This window comes from Amblyomma mixtum, chromosome 1, assembly GCF_055824585.1.
Source record: "Amblyomma mixtum isolate Tamu chromosome 1, ASM5582458v1, whole genome shotgun sequence".
Lineage (NCBI taxonomy): Eukaryota > Metazoa > Arthropoda > Arachnida > Ixodida > Ixodidae > Amblyomma > Amblyomma mixtum.
The window spans coordinates 257,052,171-257,074,233 of NC_143012.1; the positions used below are offsets into that span (position 1 = coordinate 257,052,171).

Consider the following 22,063-nt stretch of genomic DNA (forward strand, 5'->3'; position numbering starts at 1 on the left):
GTTATCAAAGCAGCTGTGTTACAGCTTCACTTCAGTCGCTCTGGAGGCCATCTCGAGAGCGCTCAGGACAAGCTTGCTCACCTCTGTAGACGGCGAGAGACTTACCAAGCACCCCAATGAATTCAAACGTTCCTCAGCTTCCTAGAGTATAGCACGGACCTCGAATCGCAGGAGTGATTGCGCGCACTGACTGATGCTGTTTCAGCCCTTCTTACTTCGATTCTGCACCCCCCCCCCCTTTCCCTCCGCCCCTGTGCACAGCACGTAACAGGCAAGGTAGCCTGGGTCGACCTTTCAGCCTTTTTTTTTCTAAATAGACCTGTCTGTAATGGAAGGAAAAAGGGAGGAAAAAAAAAACATGAGCATGCGGCGTTTGCCCCGGTTCAAATGAAGTGGCTCGAAGCGCAGACAGGACCTGTCCTTTCAAAAATAAAAGCGGGACGTCGTTCCTTTTTGCTGCTATCGCTTGTTTTGCAAGAAAAAATTTGACGGCGATTACGTAACTACGATAAATGCAGAAAGCCAGACATTCGATAATGGTTACGCACCGAAAGATGCAGCCCTTGCGAGGTGCATTCTTCGCTACGATAAATGCGGTGTTGCCCACATGTTTGCCTGAACAGGTGTGAAAACTGCTCTCGATTTCTGTCGGCCCTCTTCCAAGCGACTCGACGAGTCCCGGCTGCGAAAAGGCAATCTCTCGTGACCGAACTCTAAATACTCGAGGAAGCAGCTGTTTACTTCGTCGCCGCAGCGGAATTCGCTACTGCTTCGGCAGGGAGAGGACCAGCAGGTGCGAGAACCACCTTCGGAAGAGAATTCTACTGTTGCTCCACTTTAACAGAGCTGCGGTCTCCTCTGGCCTGCATCTCTCGAAGGGCAATTCAGCCAGGGGCTGAAGCGTTGGAGGAACTCTGAAAACCTCCTTTGGATTGGACAGAAAGGAAACCAAGCACTTCAGCAAAAGCGGTCAATAAGCCCAGTTTAGCGAAGTGTACACAAGTGTAAACGCAGATGTCTGCCAGTTGCTGCTCTTCCTGTGAATTAGTTGTAGGCATATCAGTGGTCTTTGACCACTACAGTTGCGAAACTAGACTTCGAAACCTGGCTGCTCCCCGCGGCCACTTTGTGGAGGTTAGAAGAAAGAGTAAAAACAGACGCCGTTCGTAGCATAATTAAGCTCAGGAACGCTCATATGTGTTGCTTGTTTTGGGTCGCGGGTTCGATCCCGGCCGTAAAGATCGCATTTCGATGGAGGCGAAAACGCTGGAGGCCTGTGTGCTGTGCGATGTCAGTGCACGTTAAAGAAACCCAGCTGGTCGAAATTATCCGCTGTCCTCTACTACGGCGTTCCTCATATCCTGAGTTGCGTTGGGAAGTTAAACCCCTTAAAATCAAGCAGTATTAGATACTGATAACGCTTCACTAATTTCGTTGCCAGACATCGCACCGCTTATTTACCTCAGGGTTCGTGAGCTGTATGCAGTTTATTTTGCTGCCTAAAGACGTCGCGGCAGTCTGTGAACCTTCGAGTTTTTACCCTGTTTGCCCATCCGATTTCGATGCATGGGGCCTGTGGCTGCGGGCAGCTTCGCAAGTAGTATGATCAGAGCGCTCTGTAGGTGTGGGCATACGCCAAGAGATTTCTTTTCGCCCACTAAGCCCTTCGCGAGTCTGACTCGAATTTTCGAGCATCTAGTTGAGAAACACTGACCTTTTGAGGGTAAAAAAAAGCGCTACACAAACGACCTCCATACCGGCTCAAGGGAAACCACCTCCGCTGAATTCCCGCAAATGTTCAAGACTGGTCGCGAAAGACCACAGTGCCCTTCCGGTGCAAATGTGTGAAGCGACCGCCCGAGAAGCTGCATTGGCTTTTTCATGGGACGTGACAGAACGGCAATCCTCTCTTTCCACAAGAGGCGCACATTCTCCTTACGCCACGAGCGAGCTTGTATCTGAATGAGGTGCAAAGCACCTTTCTGGATTTCCTCTTCGCTCATTGAGATGCGCAAGCTCTGATGTTGAAAGGGTCCGGGAAATATTGCCCAGATGGATAGCTCAACTACCTTATGGGTCTTTTTAAAGGTTTCTGACACGCATCATCTATCCACGATTCGTTTTTCCTTAAATTACCTGTTCGACTTCTCCAGAAGGCAGATGACAAATGTTTCGATCGAGTCTTCAATCCCTCTGTCCATGTATCGACGGCCTTAACTCGGATTTCTTGACAAGAATGAATCAAAGGGACTAAAGCGGATGTACTATCGGCGTCAAATGAAACGCGAAGAGGACAACTCACAAGATACGTCTTCCTCATCTTCCCTGGGAAACAGTAGAGGTCAGTGACTCTATACAACACCGCCACCGAAGCGCTTCCCGGCATTCGAACGGCGCGCGCACTACGTCGAAGCGACAGGCGCAGCAAATTCGCATGGACGTATACACACCCGACTGTGTGCTGCACAGCCGAATAAAATGCGTGGTTTTTGAGGAAAATAAATGACTTCGTAACTGTCTCACTTCTAGGTGGACACCTCAAGCGCGCTTTAAGGGAAGGGAGGGAGGTGGAAGTGAAAGAAGAAATAGAGAAAGAGGAGCCGTAGTGGAGGGCTCCGAAATAATTTCGACCACCTGGGGATCTTTAACGTGCACTGTCATCGCACAGCACACGGGCGTTTTATGGGTTTCGCCTCCACTGAAACGCAGCCGCCGCAACGAGCTTTGCGCGATTTCGATATTCAAAATGGTTTATGGGGGTTTACCGTTCCAAAGTGACTCAGGCTATGAGGGACGCCGTAGTGAAGGGCTCCGGAAATTTCGACCACCTGGGGTTCTTTAACGTGCACTGACATCGCACAGCACACGGGCCTCTAGCATTACGCCTCCATCGAAATTCGGCCGCCGCGGCCGGGATCGAACCCGCGTCTTTCGGGCCAGAAGGATTTCCGCGTACTACACGCACTAAGTAGCAAATGTGCGCAATACTTCCTGCTTGTACTCTTTCAAAGTTCTTAATGAAGCAACCATTAATTACGTGCATTATGGACGCAACCATAATGACGCGCAATCTGTCCATTCGGATTCTACTTCCTGTGCCGTAATATTCAATGTAGTGTATGTGACGGTAAAGCAATGGGAACATATCTGTTGCGGAACAAACGCCCGCACTTGCGCTTCGACACCTAACAGATTACGACCGTGTAATATATCATTCAAACGATTTCGTTGAGTCGTCTGCCTATTCTTCGAAGCTGATAACAAAGAAAAGAGATCGGCAGCGAATCTTGCATCAGCACGACTCGCTTTGGTGGCAGTGCAAACACGTCTCGGCGGACTTGTCGATATATGACGGTGATAAGCCATAGACGACCGACAAGACGGAGGCGTGGGGGTGACGCAGTTGCCACCTCTTAGAAACTCCATGGCCTCAACAAACACCCTCCGTCTGCCCGAGCCCGGAATGATTCAGTCTTGGATGCTGCTCATTCAATATCACGCAATGCAAAAAATGAGCCAGAACGGACTTGAAAAAAAAAGAAAAATCACAGGGACACCTAATTACATTACGTGTTGGCAATGCGATAGCACTAGAAGCTGTTGATGCATTTACACCGAGCTTTGTGGGATTCTTTTATAGCCACTTCCTGTCTGGTGACGTCACTTCCCTCGAGCCAATGGGAAGTATCCGGTCTGATGACGTCACTTCTCCCCAGCCAATAGGAGTTATCCAGTCTCGTGACGTTCCTTCTCTGAAGGTGTCTAGAGGCGGAGACACTGACGCAACGAAGACCCATCGAAGCGTATAGCTGTCATCTCCGGTCTGGTGACGTCACTTCCGGTCCTTCGAATTATGCGACCAACAACGCATTTTTCCCCCGATTAAACTTCTAATGCTATCCATTAAAAAGTTGCAGCTCATCATGCCCTGGGATAGACGAAATCTACGCCAGGCGTGCTTCTTTTTTTTTAAGACCTGACGTGTGTGACTACTGTGACGTAAGCCTCCATCCCACATCCCCTTGAGTGCCCCCGCTGCGAGCAAATATCGGCGCATAGAATTTCGTGGACAAAAATTTAAAAAAAAAAACACGCGATAATGCATCCATTACAGCCATACATGCCTTAATAATAAATTATTCATCCAGAAGTAGGGCCTACAGCGGTACATTCAAACGAAACAAAACAGTTATGGCTTGCAGAGAACAAAAGAAATCCTATGTAATCACTAAAGAATAATATGTGCATCAACACTAAAGTAACTGAAAAACAAAAAGCGCTTTTAGTGCTGCTGAAGCATTGTGTGTTTTAATCGCAGTAAACAGAGAGCAACTCTAAGCCGGTGAGTTGTTTTTTTGAGTACAGCTCAGTTACTATGGCTCTCCAGCATTCCTAAGGAGTCACTGGGAGACTCGTGCTGGTATGCTGTGGGAAAAATTGCCAACGCATGCTGGGTGGTGCCTAACGTCGCTCTTGGCATTGCCGACAAAATAGCTGCTGCGTATTCGGGTATGGGCAGCTAGCTGCCGTTCTTTGCCAACTGGACGGTCGCCACCTCCACAATCGAATGTCATCTGAGCACTAACCCTCTATATCTTGAGTGCGACTTCTTCTCTGCCCTGCTGGCTACGGTTCACACTCGCGGGGTCCACGCTTGATGGTCCGATTGTCGGGCGTGACGCTCGAGCTGACGCGAAATTCGAACGGACTCATTCCACACCGCGTTCTCTTCCCACTTTCGCGCATATTCGAGAACAGCAAATAAACAAAACGTTGTCAAAACGTTGTCTTATGTATGGTACAACAGGCGGAGCCACATTGAGCAAACATGATTAAAACATCCGATGAAAAGCAGCCCACAAATAGGCCGCAAACGATTTTATACCGTACTCGTCTGACCGACTGTCTCCCTCTGTCGTCGTCCAGTCCTCTATCGCCAGGACGGCGGTTGAATTTCTTTGGAGGAGAAATTCTAGAGGCCCGTGTGCTGTGCGATGTCAGTGCACGTTAAAGAACCCCAGGTGGTCGAAACTTCCGGAGCCCTCCACTACGGCGTCTCTCATAGCCTGAGTCGCTTTGGGACGTTAAACCCCATGAACCAAACCAAACGAGCAAAAAGTAAGTTTTACCGAACCCTCTGATAGTGTACCACTTGTAAAAGCTGTAGGATGCCATCGGCTTCGGTGACAATTCAACCGCACTTCCAGCCGTGATAATCTACGTGACAGCCTACGTCCTACTGATTAAGCGGTGCGATGACCGCTAGGAGGCGCTAGTGGTCCGCGGCAAACGTTTCATCCTGGCGTAAGAGCCTGGCGCAACACTGCGCTTTTAGCGCAAGAGGGAGTGCTCGAATCTGCTAACACTCGAAAGGCGAAAATGTAGCCCCGGCGCAACAGCGCGCAATCACTGCGTAGCTCAAATCCACAAAGGCTGCACTAACTTGGCACACCGTTTGCGAGGAAGACTGACCAGAACTGCAGCGCCGATTGTCAAGCGCTTTGCCGCATTTCTTCTCAAAGTAGCGCCGACCGCGAACATGGACGGCAGCGGGACGAGCAAGGGTTCCCGCCCGCTCCCGCCGCCAACAATGGCCCATCTGGCGACTCCGGCCCGGGCGGGAGGGGAGGGACCGCTGGGCACAAGTCGCGATCGCCGCCACTACACTTGGCGCGTGGGTTCTCCTCTCACTGAAACCGCCTCCTGCAGCTATACACGCACTTGATCGGCCCAAGTTGCGTGCACCATATGTTCTTGTTATGCACACTAGAACCGCAGTGCTTAGCGCGGTTAGGGAAAAACATGTCCAGCAATCTCGGAGAAAAAAATTTGAAAATTGTGTGATACTATTATGGAAATATTAATGGTAATGGTCCGTTATTCTAATATGTATCAAAATCTGTCTTTTAAAGTGTTGTCATCGTGCGCATCGAACTGTTCAGAACTTCAGACTGCCATACAAAGCCAATGGTGAACGCTTTTGACGATAGCAAAAACGTTAATAGAGAAAAAAATTGCAAGACTGCCGTCGGGTGATCTGCCGATATATTGAAATTTTCCACTATATGAAAAAAATTGCGTTCATAAACGGTTTCCTGCTCAAAAAATATTTCGTCCAGGATTATTAACCGATCTTGCTATACGGAGCGCGCCTCAACAAGGCTCGCCGATCTCAAATGAATGCAGATGCTGTTGAGAACCAAAGCCAATTTACATGAGATTCGGTACATCGAAATTCGTTTGCCCCCTTTAGGTGCTGCACGGCAATAGATGGCGTCATTCAAGGATGACGGCGATCAAAATCTGAGGATAAACAATGCGACAGGCAAGGTAAGAAGAGCGCGTGTGAAGTGTCTGAAATTGTAATTCAATTTTACTCTGGAAAGCCGCTTTATTTTACACTATGTGCAATAATTCAGTTTCATGTCACCACTTCAGCAGTATTCATGCCCATCTAAAGAAAGCAAAACAAAAATATGCGTCCGATACGTGTAAACAAACAACACGGCCGAGTAGTTGCGGTGCGAAACTATCTCGGGGGGGGGGGGGGGGGGGGGGGGCAGAGCGATGCAAAATTTGATTGGAGCTGATATTAACGAAGTGTCATGCACGATCGTTGTAACGTCTCGAATGTCGAACGAATGCGGCAACCGCGTCCAAGCAGCTCGCGACACAATAGCACGGCGTTGCCCGCAGATAAATTTTTGCTAAAGCTAGCGTGAATGTTACAAAACAAAGAAAAAAATTAATAACATGTTTCTTCAATGGCACACAGATCACCGTTTTGAGCTGTTTGTTCTCACTTGTGATCCTCAGCAAAGGAAAAGCACCTGGATCGAAATCGTTCGCCAAGCTCATTCGATGTGACGTCCTTTTGAACCTAATGACATTAAAGGTTTGGTTTTAATGGGGCTTAACGTTCAAAAGCAACTCCTGCTATGAAGGACGCCGTAGTGGAGGGCTCCGAAATAATGTTGACCACCTGGGGTTCTTTAATGTGCACTGACATCGCACAGTACACATGGGCCTCTAACATTTCGCCTCCATAGAATTGCGACCGCCGCGGCCGGGATCGAACCCGCGTCTTTCGGGTCAGCTCAGCAGCCGAGTACCGTAACCACTGTGCCACCGCGGCAGCTAATGACATTACAAAATGATATTAAATCTTCCTGTATGAGGCCGACTTCTGTTATCGAGGTCAACCGCCGTTGGCTTAGCGATAGTTTTTTTTTTCTTTATTCGAGCTGTTTGCAATTAGGCATAATGAAAAAGGGAAATAAAGTTATAAGAAAGAGTGTAAACAAGGCTCGCTTAAAAAGCGGCAAAAGTTCGCGATAAAGCGATTATCATGAGTCCACTTGCGATAGTCGCCTGCAACGTCCCATCGCAGGCCTAACTTTCGCAGAAAGCGTTGTCTCACGGAAGCTGTAGCCGGGCAAGTACACAGCAAGTGTTTGAGATTGCCCATGGAACATCAAATCAGCAGGGATACTTATCGCCGGGCTATGTTGTATGAGCTATGCTGTAAATAAATGCATGCTAACGAAAACTAAGTTTCGCGCCGCACCTCAGTTGATTAAAGTTGGAAAGGCTTTATGAATTCAAAAGGAGCTAGTTAACAGTAAAGTTGGAAGCAGAATATTTATGTTATCCCTAACATTATCGTACAGAGCTTCAGAAATCACGTTACTTGCTTTAAATCGCACCGAACTTTAAATTTCATTGTGGAGGCGCCATTATCGTCAACGGCGTTACAACACATTGTTCGCGCAATGTGTCGTGCGTGGCTTCTGAAGCCACGCGTCAGGTAAAAGAAGCAGACGGAACGATAGAGGTCGGCCAATAGCGAATTTCCCGCGTTTGAGTGAAATGCAGTCACACGATGTATTAGGGCGAAGCTCTCGCGGATCACTCGTTGAGAAAATAAAGGGTGGACGGCGTTTACGCAACGCTCGAGAGGCGGCAGAGAGTAGCGAGGAAAAACGCCCTATCGGGTAAACTAGGTCTACCACCCTCCATACGAAGTCCGCGTGTTGGGCCTCCTCGACTTGACCACGACTCACGAGTGTCGCCGGCGGAGCCGCCACATCAGATGGAGTCGAACCTGTCACTGTCATCTGCAGCGTCTAGGTCCGATCGATTAGCCCTGCCCTGCGGTGCGATCCCAGCAAATATCCTCATCTAGACACCAGTCCCCCTTTTACCTTCCCACAAATGTCCTGGCACAGGTGAAATTGAGTGCTCCAGGTTTTAACCATGGCAGGATTTAGACGACGTGTAACGGGGGACTCAACGATGAGCGGAAATTTTCTGTGCGGAAAGAATGAAAAACCCCCATTTTTCCTAAGATAGCCCAAACAAAGCACTGCACAAATAGAACAGCCTGTCTCCCGCCCCAGCCACCCTTCCTCTGAAGTGACCCTTGACGTGTTTTATCGGCTTGATTTTTTTCTTCTCCTTATCAGTGTAAGCTCCTTCCCGCTTGATTTCTCGGTCTTGTCTGCGAGCTGATTACGGTGAACCATGAAGGAGTTTCTTCCCTCTTTTATTACCCGTTGTGTTCAAGTACAGATGTGATGTACTTTGCCCACTACTGTCCCTACGTCAGAGTACTCTGTTGCTTCCAAAGTGGGGGCCTGCGGCTTTGTCAAACTGTCAAGCGACAGGTTTTACTCTGGGGCCCCGCCATCGTTTGTAAACCATGATAGCAAAATAAAAACTGAACTCAACAAATCCCGCCCCGGTTTTTAGTAGCTGCATGCCTACGGCTGAAACGTTTAGTCTCCTACAGTGTACTAACCTTCAGAAGCACAGACACGAACCAGCTGATGGCTGGCAAGGAAACGTGCTGTCCTTGCGCAAAGTTGACTATAACCTTGCTACCAAGGCTCTTTTTCTACCACTCTGATGGAATATGCTAAGGTAAAAGCCTGGGCGAGTTCGTCGTTGTTCATTCTCAAACAGCGCAAAAAAGGCACGGATATGCGTGCCCACATATATACATGTTCTGTTCGGAAAGTAGTAGGACTCATTTTTTTCAACAAAATTTAGTCAAGAGAATAGTACAAACGATTACAATTTTTCAAGGTAGCACCCTTCCGCACTTACACGCTGCTGCCAATGAGTTTTACAGTTTTCGTACGCCTCCAGGAACGCCTGGACCGGAATGCTGTTTAGCTCCCTCGTCACGGCCTGTTGAACCACCTCTACCGATACGTGATGTTCCCCCCTTGAGCGTCGATTTTATTCTCGGGAATAGAAAAAAGTCTGGCGGGGCCAAGTCGAGGCTGTAGGGGGCTGAGGCAGCGTTGCCTCCATGTGCTGGGCAAAAAATCGGGGTCCTCATTCACATGATGAAGAAGATCCTATCGGTTGGCCTTTTCCTCCTCTGACAACACTCCCGGCACCAACTTCGCGCACGCTTTTTTCATGGATAAGTTTTCTGTCACGACCTCAAAAACATGGATATGAGGAATGCTCAAGTAATCAGCAATCATTCTGACACTCATTCTACGATCACTGTTAAGTAAATGTTTCCACTCGCTACACATTTTCGTTGGTCTTGCTGGTCGAAGGGCGTCCGGAGCGGTCGTCTTCCTCCACTCTTTCCTTACCTTCTCGGAAAAGCTTGTGCCACTCAAAAAACACCTGATCTACCCATGGAAGCGTTACCGTAGGCCTCATTAATCATGTTGTGAGTCTCTTTGCCCGTTTTATCAATATTTACTCAAAATTTGATCGCGTATCGCTGATCCAGTAAACGCTCGACGATTCTGCGTGACGAGACGTTTCGACAGGGGTTCACAGTACAAGCGACCTCCTCTCTTCAACGGCCTAGAGCCGACTGCCGATTTTCCCCAGCATTCCCAATATCCCCCTTCAACGATCCTGCACGCGCAGACCACCTCTCGTCCGCCCGTTCGCCCAGGAAAAAACCAGTCCTACTACTTTCAGAACAGACCCTGTATAAGGTGGTGTCTCAGCAAGAAAATCCTAGTTGTGAGTTAGCGCCTGTTGGTACGTCTCTTCCTGTTGTCCGTGTCTTTCTTGCGCTGTTTTAGAATGAATCTGTTGGAATTCGTTTAATAGGCTCAGACAGGGGCCGCACTACTAGAATTCCCGTACCGTCGTCAATAGCAATCAAGTTCGATTTGGGAATCCGGTGAAGTAAACCAGCAGCGCGTTTTAGGGACGCACTGTTTAATGCGGCTTTTAGACGAGAATATGCGAGACTAAGCGGGAGCTCGGTTGGGGGAGCGTCGGTGTCGCACGTGCTGCTCTCGCGACCGGCGCCAGGTGGCGCGCGAGGTCGTCGCGTGCCCTCCCGGCTGCCATTGTGCGCGGCAGCTGGGATGCTCCCGGCGGGGGTTGCAAACAACGGAATCTCGGTTAAGGCCACGGGTGTACACAGGGGCATTTGTTGCATTCCCGGAGGAGAGGAGCTCCCCCTCATGCGCATTCTGAGGGGAACGGGGAGCGCTACCGGCTGTTCCCCCGCGGCATCAGGAACGTTTACCACATCGCGCCACCACAACCGTCGCCGGACGCCCGCCTGCGCACGCGCGAGCTTTAGAGCACGCGACCAGGCTACTAAGGCGCGCATTTTGTCGCCAAGACATTTGGCGCCCTTGTCGTTGCGCTTGTGTCGCGAGAGCATACGTTATGCTATTTAAAGGTCTCTTCCCATGTGCTTTGCTGCGCTAGCTCTGTGAGGAAAGGTGGGACGGCTTTGGCGTTGGAATTAATCTGACGTCACAGGGTCACAGCGTGCGTGGCGCTACGAGAGAACTTGGTTAGACAGAACACCGCCTCCGACTGAAGAATCAAACAGCGCGAAAGACGGGGCGAAGAAACGACCAGACAGCGTCTATCGCACTAGCTGATTGACACTTCAATAGAGAGTTTTAGCAGAGCGCTATTGACATCCCGCAGTCAAGACAGCACTTAAGCGGATCACACTAGCGGAATACGTATCCCGCTTTGCCAAAACTCTCTAATATGGCACCATACCAATTCGTCTAGCTATCTCTTCTACTGCGCCCCCGACACCTGCCGCTTGCACACAGCACGTGTCGACTCAAATGGATCCCCACTTCGGGCGATTACAGAGCGCTCCGGCCACTGACCTCCTTGGAGCCCATGGTGAACGCTGACTCGGGCGCCAGGCCGGGGGTCCCTGCTCGACCAGGCAGCGTGGGGGAGTCCCGCTGCACCAAAGGAGGAGGAGCCAACAGGCGACGTCACACACAGCACCGAATGGCACAGCCGCCACGTTGGAGGCTCAGCAACAGATGTGATAACGGCGCTTAGGAGCACAGCTAAAACACAATCGAACCGATTCACGCACATACGCATCGTCACACACAACACCGCCAAGGCAACGTAACCAGATATCTTGACCACCAGTAGTGAGGGGTCAGCTATACTATGTTATGCATGGGAAAGCCAAAAAGAGACATTTAGAGTATACGGTCACGCTGTCGGCTACGGGCATAGGAGCACAGCGGGGCGCGAGTGCGCAAGCAATGGACAATAACCGGAAGTAGGGGCGTTATTGTCCTTCGCCCACGCACTTGCGCACCGCTGTTTCCCTATGCCCTTAACCGAAAGGGCAACCCTATCCTAAATGTCTCAAATAACGGTGTGCTATTGACCTGGCACGTAAAATCTCAGAACGGCGGCGCACCCCAAGTCAGGCGGGCAATTCGATTCTCGTCTAATCGATGTGACCGACCTCTACGCCAGTCGGATGCTGCCGCCACTTTCAAGCCTGGGCCTGCTCGACTCGCCTAATGCGAGAAAAATTAAGGCAACATTTGACTGTCGCGGTTCTGAAAGAAAGGGGCCGCACATCTGCCCAGGCCGATTACTGACTGTAGATCCGGACAACGAATAGAGAATAGGAATGCGTCGCCGTGCATTTACCGACTTCCCTGAAGAGAAACGTAAGAGACAATTACGTCCAGCCACTGGTCATCCGCTTTGGCAGGAGAACGAAAAAGCTGGAAATTGAATCGAGCGCAGCGTTCCTTGGCTTGGGAGAGGAAAATGGCGGAGTGAAAGTTAAGCCTGGGAGAGAGAACAGACTCGAATTTCGAGCACAAATGGAGAGTAGGCGATGAACATCATTGGAACAATGGAGCGGTACGGCTGGGTAACCAGACGGACCTGAGGTTAAGAGGGTTTCCAATTGGGCTACTTGGTTGCGATCACGTTCTTACATTGTTGCGCTTTTGACACCACTTGAACACACGGGAAGAACGACATATAAACACGGATGCGCAAACTGTCAACTGAATTTTATTCCGGAGTACATACATATATAGGCATTTCAAACCAAATTACAAAACATAGTTATGAATTTATATGTGTTATCATATCAACTAGCACAAATCATTTCACGCATAACTGTCGCGAATAGTCTGTTTTTTCCCCCTTTTACTTTTCCAAGAATTCCTTTTCTTGTCTGGAAAGCGTGACTCGCTTACACATCGCCCTTCTTTTCCGGATTCCACGCAGTAAGCTTTCCCCAACTCCCTGATTAGCTTATCTCTCGGTTTTAGCAGAACTGCAGTCTGATGGAAGTGAGGGGTGCATTTGTCGCATCCAGCGCAATGAGCCGCAAGATTTCCCGGTGCGTAGATTAGGTATAACTTTAAATCAATAAAGCCTATCAGATGTCACAAATGCGGTCTTCTCACAGTCATGGTCACCCGCTGCAGTTTACCAGTAGCCGTATCTAAGCTGTTAAAAAGAAGCGAGGCAACGGAAGCGGAAACGTAAGCAGAGTGACTCTTCCATGATAGGTCAGTGTCAAAGAACAATCCAAAAAATAGCATTCACAGAGGAGGAGGAGGAGGAGGAGGACTACTACTACTACTACTACTACTACTACTACTACTACTACTACTACTACTACTACTACTACTACACTTGTACTTCGTTATAACGAAGTTGAAGGAGCCCGGCGATTACTTTGTTATAGCCCGTGTTGACCGAGCTTCTAAGAAAAATCGTCATTCCTTCGTTATTTCCATTATTGAGCTTTTTTTATGGTTTATGGGGGTTTAACGTTTGAAAGCAACTAAGGCAATGAGGGACGCCGTGGTGGACGGCTCCGGAAATTTTGACCACCTGGGGTTCTTTAACGTGCACTGACGTCGCACAGTCCGTACACAGCCCTCTAGAATTTCGCGTCCATTATTTGCTTTTAACCGTTTCGTTATAACGAGATTCGACTGTACTACTGCTTCTACTAATTATAGTAATAATAAGAACAAGAAGAAGAAGAAGGAATTAATCAGGAAAGGAAAATCAAAACCGCAGCGACTGCCTCACTTCTCGGTGGAAACCTCAAAGGCGCCGTGTGGGAAGGGATGAAGGAGGAAGTGAAAGGAAGAAGAGAGAAAGAGGCACCGCAGTGCAAGGAGCCTAATTATTTCGACTCCCTGAGAGAGAGAGAGAGAGAGAGGGGGGGGGTGGAGTGCACGTGCACTCTGCTCGCGTAGTATGCTTAAACCAGCGGTTCCTCATCTGCCGAAACAAACTCTTTCCTGCAGCGTCAAAAATCCAGAAAATTTCCCGGAGAAAATCAACTAAAGCCTGTTTCACATGCAAGCGAAAACGTTCACGATTTCTGCAGCCGCGGCGCAAAAACTTGTTTCTAGCGGCAAGAGCGACGAGGTTCCAACCAGCTGGAAATTCCTCGCCGGGCCGCGCCGCTCAGTCGCTTGCCTTAACTTGCAAATCGCTGCTGAGATAGATCACGACACAAACGACTAATGAACTAACTGAGCCCTTTTAGCAGCGAGTCATTCCAAAACAAATGGCGTGTAATATATTACTTGCTAATCTAAAAATCGACTTCCTACTAAATGGAAATACTCAAATTAAACCGCTTGAAATCATACCAGAGTGAAAATATTGATCGGGCCACGTGAATCTGTTCAAAAGCAACACAGTCGTTTTTGTTTGTTTCTTTTTCTCCTCTGCTGTTCGACTCCGCTGGAAGCTCACACAGGCGCAAAACGATTTTAACGCGTCAGGGTGTGCACGTGAGTATGCAGAGTAACAGCTGGCGGTACTGCCGACAGGAATGCACGTTTTGTCCATTTCTCTGAGGCGTCTCCCCAGATGAAGCCTTTAAAGAGTTTTTAGACTCATGTTTTTAACAAAAGACCACGGCAGGTTCTAACGTATACCACCTGGCTTTTACATTCTTTATGTAAGCGAGCTATCCTTGTAATTGCAATTCTGCACGTAATTCATTTGTGCCGAATTGCACAGGGAGCGAAAGGTCTTTTTCAGCCTCCTATACTTTTTTCCTTTGCTCGGACTTCCGTACCCAGAATGGAAAAAATAAATGAAGTAGCAGGTAAAAAACGCTGCCTTCAAATGCCTTAGCAATGCTAGAAAACCCGAGAATATTTTCACTTCGAGTCAGTCGCCGCGTGACCTGTTTCGCCGTATTTTTCACGTGCAAAGAGTGGCCAGGGCTAACTGCATGCGCCAATGATCACCACCACCAGCCGCTAATTGAGTCGACTTGGGGACGAACGTATCAAGCCGACAAATTTTCACTGCGTTTTCCCTCTCCCCAGTACGACGGGAATTCTCTATTCCGCGTGCCCTGGCCATCGTTTCCAGCTAAAATGGCTTGCTAAAATGTCTGATCTAAAATGCCTAATCCACGCTGTCCTCGCATCTGTCATTCTATTACAGCGAAGCTTCCTTTAAGGATGCGAGGAAAACCGGCCCCTCAAACATTAGACACCTGTAGTATATCGTGCACCATGTTACCTTCACCGGAGTACCGGGAGCTCGAGCGCAGCCAATGCGCATGTGCAAATAGTCTTGCCGGTTCGGGATGGCGCCACACTGTAAACAAAAATAAACTCAAAAGGGAGTATAAATGGTGGCGGCCACCCTTTTTACTCCATTTGTGAAAACATTTACTCCATGAGTGCGGAGTAAAAAGGTGGACTGTCCTCCATTTTACTCCCATGAGGGAATAATGGAGTAAAAATGAGGATTAACCTGCATTTACTCCAGTCTAGAAAGTGAGTTAATTGTGCCAAATACTCCACCAGTGCCGAAATGGAGTAAAAAAACACCATTTTGTGCAATCCGCCTCGCCACCTAGCGTCTCGTCTGCTTCTGGTCAGTCGTCTGATAATGGCGGCGAGTGAAGACCGCTTGGTTACCATTATCGCTGGATCTCTGCTCACTTCTGTTCCTTCACGGGCGCCTGCCAGGGTACAAGATATCGGCTTGTCGCCGTTTTCCGCTACAGTACGCTACATAATTGAATTGCTCCTTTGCTGACTTTCCTTTGTTAGTGTCACCACCCCGTAAGAACCACCGCTTAGGCCTAATTCTCACAGGGTTTTTTCAGTGTGGTTCTCGCATTGTGTTGCAGCACATTATGTGTTGCATGAACATGGAACTGTGAGAGAACATGATGATGAGCTGATGAGGCTACGTTTTTCCTCAGTCATATTGAAAAGCCAAGCCCTAATGAAGTGAATATGAAGGCAAACACGGCCATTCCAGACTACCGTCAGGGGTGTTTTCAACTTTCCTGCTCTGGTTTTTAGTTAAATATAGTGTGGTGCATGACCGTGAAAACTACCCAGCGACTCCTTTTCAGTCTTCAACTATTGATTATAATGTTACATCCCTTATCTACGAGCACGGCCAACCAAACGAGCTCGTGTAGCAAAAGGAGACGACAAGCAGACGACTCCTGCCGCCTACGCCGCCGCTGGGCAAGCAGACGGCGATAAAATGCGTGACGCGAAGTTACATTAGGGCAGCGCAGTTTCCCAAGTTGGGTTGCCGGCTGCCCGCAGAGCTACTGCCCATTTCCGCCGCTGTCACTGCTGTAAGAATGAGCCTGAAAGAGGATAAATAAACGTGACGCCATTTTTGGGCTCCATTTCGGTGATGTCACCAGCAAAAAAGGAGTCAACCGAGTGAGCTCCGCACAGGTGTTGGTGAAGTCTTCATTTCATCGCAAACAGACTGAGGAGAAAGCATAATTGCAGGGGCATACTCTCTCTCTTTTTGTTTTCATCGCACGCTCCCCTGCGCTCCTCGACCGAAGGCAGCATCAGCCGACGGGTTCCCAGTGTAGGCACCCCGACCACGTCAATCCCTCGCTCCTAAACGTGTCAATAACTCCCCCCCCCCCCCCCCTCCACCAACACCAAGATTTCGGTCCACAGAATTGCTCCGGCAAGCCGCACCGGTTAGGTACTTTTTTTTTGCTCTCCCAGGACATGGATAGCTCGCTGCCCGTATTAGAGCGAAATATACGTATTCGCCCGTTATTAATGCGAAAGCATTATAGGGCTGATGCGAACAAACAGACGTCACCGGAAATTGGCCGCAGAGTGTGTCCGCAGCCCGCGTGCGCTATGCATGTACGATTGAAACGGCATTCACGCTAGACATGGAGTACACGTGGACAGAATAAAGAGAAGTTTATTGACTCGAGTAGTCTCGGGGACTCCCGTCCCTCGAAAGAAACGGTGATACACAAAAAAAACCTAAGTCCGCTAAGGCGCGAGAAAAACACACATGCGGGGAGCCCACCAAAGTTCGGGGCACAGTCACACGGAGTTCACGTCGCGGTGTTCGCCGCGCACTGGTGTCACCTCAGTCCACGGCACACAGCAGGACCACGCTCACCACACACACTTTCCTGCTCACTAGTACGGCAGGGGTAGTACGGCCACCAGGCCGCGCCGCACTTCAATGAAGCGACACGAGGTCCACGCACGCTTGTGCCCACATGCGGGCACGCACCCGATGCAGCATGGGGTACATGGCCCTCTGCGGCCGTCCTTGCAGAGCCGCTACACCTCTCTGGTGCCACAGAACAAACGCCTCGACACAAAGCAGCATGCGTACAAAAGGGTCGCGGAATATGGAATTAAGGCCAAGGGTGACCCGAACATAGGCGACATAGGGACATAGAATGTACTGGCGACTGCACATTCAAAGAGCGCACGTGCCATGGTCTCTACGAGACCGCACTGCGGACATCGGGCGGAGGGTGCCACGCCCCAAGCCGCCAGGCGATCTGCCGTAGGTAGGGCCCGCCAGCCCCGCAGCCAGCCGAAGTCTCCCACGTCTGCGGGAAGAGATGACGACGTCAGGTCCCGCCACCGTGTCTCTCTGCTTAGCGCCAGTTTCTCCTGTGGTGCTTCTTTTATGGCCAGGAGTTCGCATACCCGAGAGGCGGGAGTTGAGAATAACTCTATCTCTGGCAGTGCTGCGGTGAGGGACCTGAGCGTCTGGGAGGATCTCTGGTAGAACTGAGGCTGCTGCAAGGCTGTCGGGCCGACACCACTCTGAACTTTGAAAGAAAGGGAACGCGAAGTGCCGAGTAGATACGTCAGTAGCCCCCTACCAGGGTAACCGGCTTGGTTAACCAGGTCGTTGACCACTCGCAAAGCGAGCACATTGCATATTGTGGGCAAGTGGTGAAGGCTGAAACCCACTATGTTAGTGGGAAGCCGGAGGAGCGTGCGCACTAAAGTTCCAGTGACTTTAGTGCGCGCTACAGACTTCGTCTTTCCCGCCCAGAAAAACGAGCCACATACAGTGGCCAAACGGCGTGTGAAGGTGCGGGGTGGGTGGGCAACGCGAGCGACATAATACAGTGGGGAGCACACCGACGCGCGGATGATAAACGCGTGCTCCGCGACGGAGAGGCGGAATCGCGCCGCCACTGTCAACCGTTTCTCGGCGCGGTCTCTCTCAGCTGTGTCCACGTCTCGCGAGCCGGCTCACCGGACGCGAGGAAATCAACTCCCAGAACTTTCACGGCCGAAACCCACTGTACGTCGCGCAACAGGTCTGAAGAAAACGCGCCAAAGCGCAACACTCTACTCTTGCCCTGTTCAGCAGGGTGCCGGACAGCTCGCTGTACACTTCAAACAGCCGTAAAAACGCTACGTAGCTGTCCTCGTCCCGCAGAAACAAGGGCACATCGTCGGCGCATGCCGATACCTAGCTGAGGGAAACCGCGCACGGACGGGCTCCCGGCGTAGCAGAGGTGGCAGAGGGTCTAAGCATAAAACGAAAAAAAATGGTTTGGTTTGGTTTTATGGGGTTTAACGTCCCAAAGCGACTAAGGCTATGAGAGACGCCGTAGTGGAGGGCTCCGGAAATTTCGACCACCTGGGGTTCTTTAACATGCACTGACATCGCACAGTACACGGGCCTCGAATTTCTCCTCCAAAGAAATTCAACCGCCGCGGCCGGGATCGAGCCCACGTCTTTCGGGCCAGCAGCCGAGCACCATAGCCACTGAGCCACCGCGGCGGCTAAAAAAAAAAATGGCTGAGGCTTAGCTAAGGTTAAGCCTAGTCAGATGCGAAGAATATAGATGGCTAGGCTTGGTAATACATGGCTTTCCTTGGTTGAATACTTGGTCATTTTAATACAACCACTAGAAGTGTAGCAAGGATTGCCGTGGCAGCTATATACGGGATCATCGGTGAATTCAATGCAGAGTGTACAACCGCTGCCCCAGCACCAGCTACAACAGCATTCTTGGCACCCATGGAAAGTACATTGGAAAGCTGAGGCAAGCTCAGCTTTATACCGCTGCTGTAGCGTCACGTGGTCAGCTGCAGCGCCTCTGATGTGGAGCCTCCACCGCCGCGGTCGACCGCGCGAGCCGGCAGCCCATCTCTCCTCTGCTGTGACGTCATGTTGTCACGTGGTGTCACGTGGTCACGCTAAAGGTCAATGGTAGCTCCACCGCCGCGCTCGACGGGCTGTAGTGCAGCTTTAGTAATATGCTTCGCATAAAAACGTGGGCGACAAGGGGCACCCCTGCCTAATTCCTCTACACAGACAAAAATGACTGATCGCTCCGACGGTCCATAAAACTCAACACTTATTGAGGCTCAAAGTTGAAATGTAAATGAAATCACAGCAATGGTATAACTGGCCGACCACAATATGGCGGCAGCATTGCCGACTACATTCGAACCAAAATTTTGAGCAACCGTTCCTCGTTCGGCGTTCCGGGTGGTGTCATATAGAGATGTGAAGGCCTGAAAAAAACACTGCAATTTTGGAAAAAACCCGTTTTTTTTTCGTTTTTTTCAGACGAGGAAAAATGGAAAGAAACATCAAAAATTTCACAATGCAATAGCAAGGTTTTATGATTACTTGATTTTAGTTTAGGTTTTTGTTTTTGCTTTGAAAACCATTACAGCGTGCATCGTTGAACGAATGGAGAGCAGTCGTCGTCGCTGTTGCCAGGTGGTGCTTTTAAATTGTTCGTGCTGCGAGCACGCGGCTTGAAGGCCAGGTCACATATAAGATCCAGGCTTCACTTTTAAGTGAGGCCTGGATCTATTAAGTGAAGCCTGGAGTATGTTTTTAAACCTACCTCCACCAAATTGTAGCAGGATTTCCGGGGAAAGGAACTTAGCGACAGATAGCCAAAATGCCGGTCCGAGCTTCGGGCATCCAGCCAGCGATCTCGCGCCGCGCGCTAGCGGAGCGGCGGCCGCCGCTGCTCATCTTCCTCTTTACAATACTAATACTTGAACTCACGGCTAAAGTAGAACAAAATGGCTGCAAGTTCTACAGCGCTACACACATGGCATAAATAACATAGGCTGCTGTGCACGTAAGCGGTTATAGCCAAATACAAGCCTAGCTTCTTGATTTACAACGCAGCAGAGTACAGGACATCCGCAGGAATTTGGTCCAGGACAGGGGTCTTCAGCGAAGCACGTGGCCCCATGTACCTGGTAGCAAGACCTTTGGACCAACCAGCCGCTAACTTGTCTGGCTTGCCGACTGCTGCAGATACCACCATCATCCGCCAGCTGCGAACGAAACTGGTCCCGTGTCGGAAACGTCCATACAAGGATTCGCAACAGGCTTTCAGGGGAACGCGTTCAAAAGCTTGTGTATGTGAAGTCGAACCTAGCTGTGGACGCAGCTTCAATCCATGCTGCTGCGCGTAGTGCCGCATCCAGCTACAGTGACTCTGAGTCCGATATGGAGTGACTTATAGATCAGTTTTCATGTTCCCTTTCTTGGTGCAATAGAACAAGAAGTTCGTTCCACAAATATGATATTTATATCTCCATATTCGCCTGAAGTGCAAATCATTATTTATCTTCTCGGTGCAATAGAACAAGAAGTTCGTTTCACAATATGAAATCTATAACTGCATATTCGACTGAACTTCGGAGCAGTATTATTGATCATTGTGCTGTTGCAAATAAATCTGTTCTTGTCACGTTTTGCAAAATTTCCAATTTTTCATGAAAAAAACCCTGAAAAAAACGGTTTTTTTCATTCCATTCAAAATTTCTTGAAATTTTACATCTCTAGTGTCATAGCATTTCTCTTTGCATATAGCTTAGATGTTTTAGTCAAGTTGGATGCTAGCTTGCGACAGGGGTTCGGACCGATGACATATGCGCCTTCAATTGCATGCTTTCTGAGATTTTACCCTTTCCCTAAGGCGCGGTTGAGGTGTCCACCTAGATGTCGGGATGTAAGAGCTACTGCGCCCTTTCCTTAGAAACCAAATTTCGTATTAAAATTGCGACGTAGCCGGAAATGACCAAGTGGTGTAGTATGTCGCAACCGGACACGACGAAGTGCAGTATGTTGTAACCGGAAATGACGAACTGGTGTAGTATGTCGTAACCGGAAATGACAAAATGCCAGACTCCACGTCATGAGTCAGAAAAAAAAAACTCTTAAGCAGACAATGCCCTAAGAATTTTTCTGTCTTATCATCTCAATGTGCGGTGATTACCTGGAGCTACTTCTATGGACGCCATACCTGTTGCAAACTGCTAATCCTCTGACCAACTGTTCAGCAGTACTTTTGGCCGCATCAAATGTTCAGGCTCACTGTCGCGCTTTGCATGCCTATAGCTCAGCAGTAATCGATGTAATTCATTATCTGATCTCTCATAGGTACGTCGACAAATCGAAAGTTGATTCGTTTCTCTGCGGTTCACTCTTGCCGCCAGCCCATCCTAATATAACACTGAGTACTTCCTCCTCACACGCAGTGAACAACGAAGGAGAGCTTGTGCGTCTGCCTGACGCTGCTTTTGATAGGAATTTTCTCCCAGGGCTAAGACTTCGTCACTGACCGAGTCAAAAACAAGCGAAACTGACGTTTCGAGTTTCGCAACCCTTGTGCACAACAAACAGTTTAAGCGTAGCCGGACAGCCGTCGGGTAAATACGGCGACACGTTGCTGATGCTACAGTTGCCAGGATTGCCTAGCCATGTCTGCCGCACGGTAGCAGTTGCCGTAGTTGCCGCGTTCGCCGTATGGTAGGGCTAAAACTCCGCAACAAGACTGGTGTGTAAGGAAGCGTTTCATAAAGCACTCAGTATTTATCGCGACCTTGTTCTGTAGATAGGATGAAGCGTGCCTTCAGCTTGCTCAACGCGCAGTACCTATGCAGTGCGACGGTCGCTTCGCAGTCCTTCTAAATAGACGTTTTTAGCATATCGGAGACGCATTAGCGGAGACGTATGGCTGTTTACCGGACGCCACTTGCGCGCGTGCAGTGACATGCGTGGGGCCAAGCGGAGACACTGCGAATGCGCAGGAGGCGCCTGGTAAACAGCTATACGTTTACGCTAATGCGTCTCCGATATGCTAAAAACGTCTGTTATTGACTAGGAAATTCACGCATTGGTTTCGCCTAGGCCACGCAATGTTTACGCGACCACGACTGCTTCTGGTCAGCGACTCAGGCTATGAGGGACGGCGTAGTGGAGGGCTCCGGAAATTTCGACCACCTGGGGTTCTTTAACGTGCACCGACATCGCACAGTATACGGGCCTCTAGAATTTCGCCTTCATCGAAATTCGGCCGCCGCGGCCGGTATCGAATCCGCGCGTCTTTCGGGTCAGCAGCCGAGCGCCGTAACCACTGAGCCAACGCGGCGTGGTCGCGACTGCTTCTACCAAATCCAATGCTTTCGCTATCAAGTCCACACATAGGAGCTTGTTGATGATAGGAACGTGAATGATAGTCGGGTGCCCGTGT

At 49.7% G+C, this 22,063-nt stretch overlaps 2 protein-coding genes across 6 annotated transcripts in view; one reads left to right on the top strand and one right to left on the bottom strand.

The window, feature by feature from the left end:
- Positions 1-22,063, bottom strand: part of LOC149371549 (uncharacterized) — a 147,181-nt gene that overhangs the window by 82,733 nt on the left and 42,385 nt on the right. For 4 of the 5 annotated variants that reach the window (XM_089565837.1, XM_089565835.1, XM_089565836.1 and 1 more), the window contains exon 2: positions 11,127-11,207. The exons of the other annotated variant lie outside the window; for it this stretch is intronic. In XM_089565837.1, coding sequence (XP_089421963.1) covers positions 11,127-11,207 — 81 coding nt within the window. The remainder of the gene's footprint in view (positions 1-11,126; positions 11,208-22,063) is intronic. 5 annotated transcript variants of the gene reach the window in all.
- The window catches only part of LOC149371550 (short-chain dehydrogenase/reductase family 9C member 7-like), a 393,612-nt gene that overhangs the window by 53,249 nt on the left and 318,300 nt on the right, over positions 1-22,063 (top strand). The window lies entirely within an intron of this gene.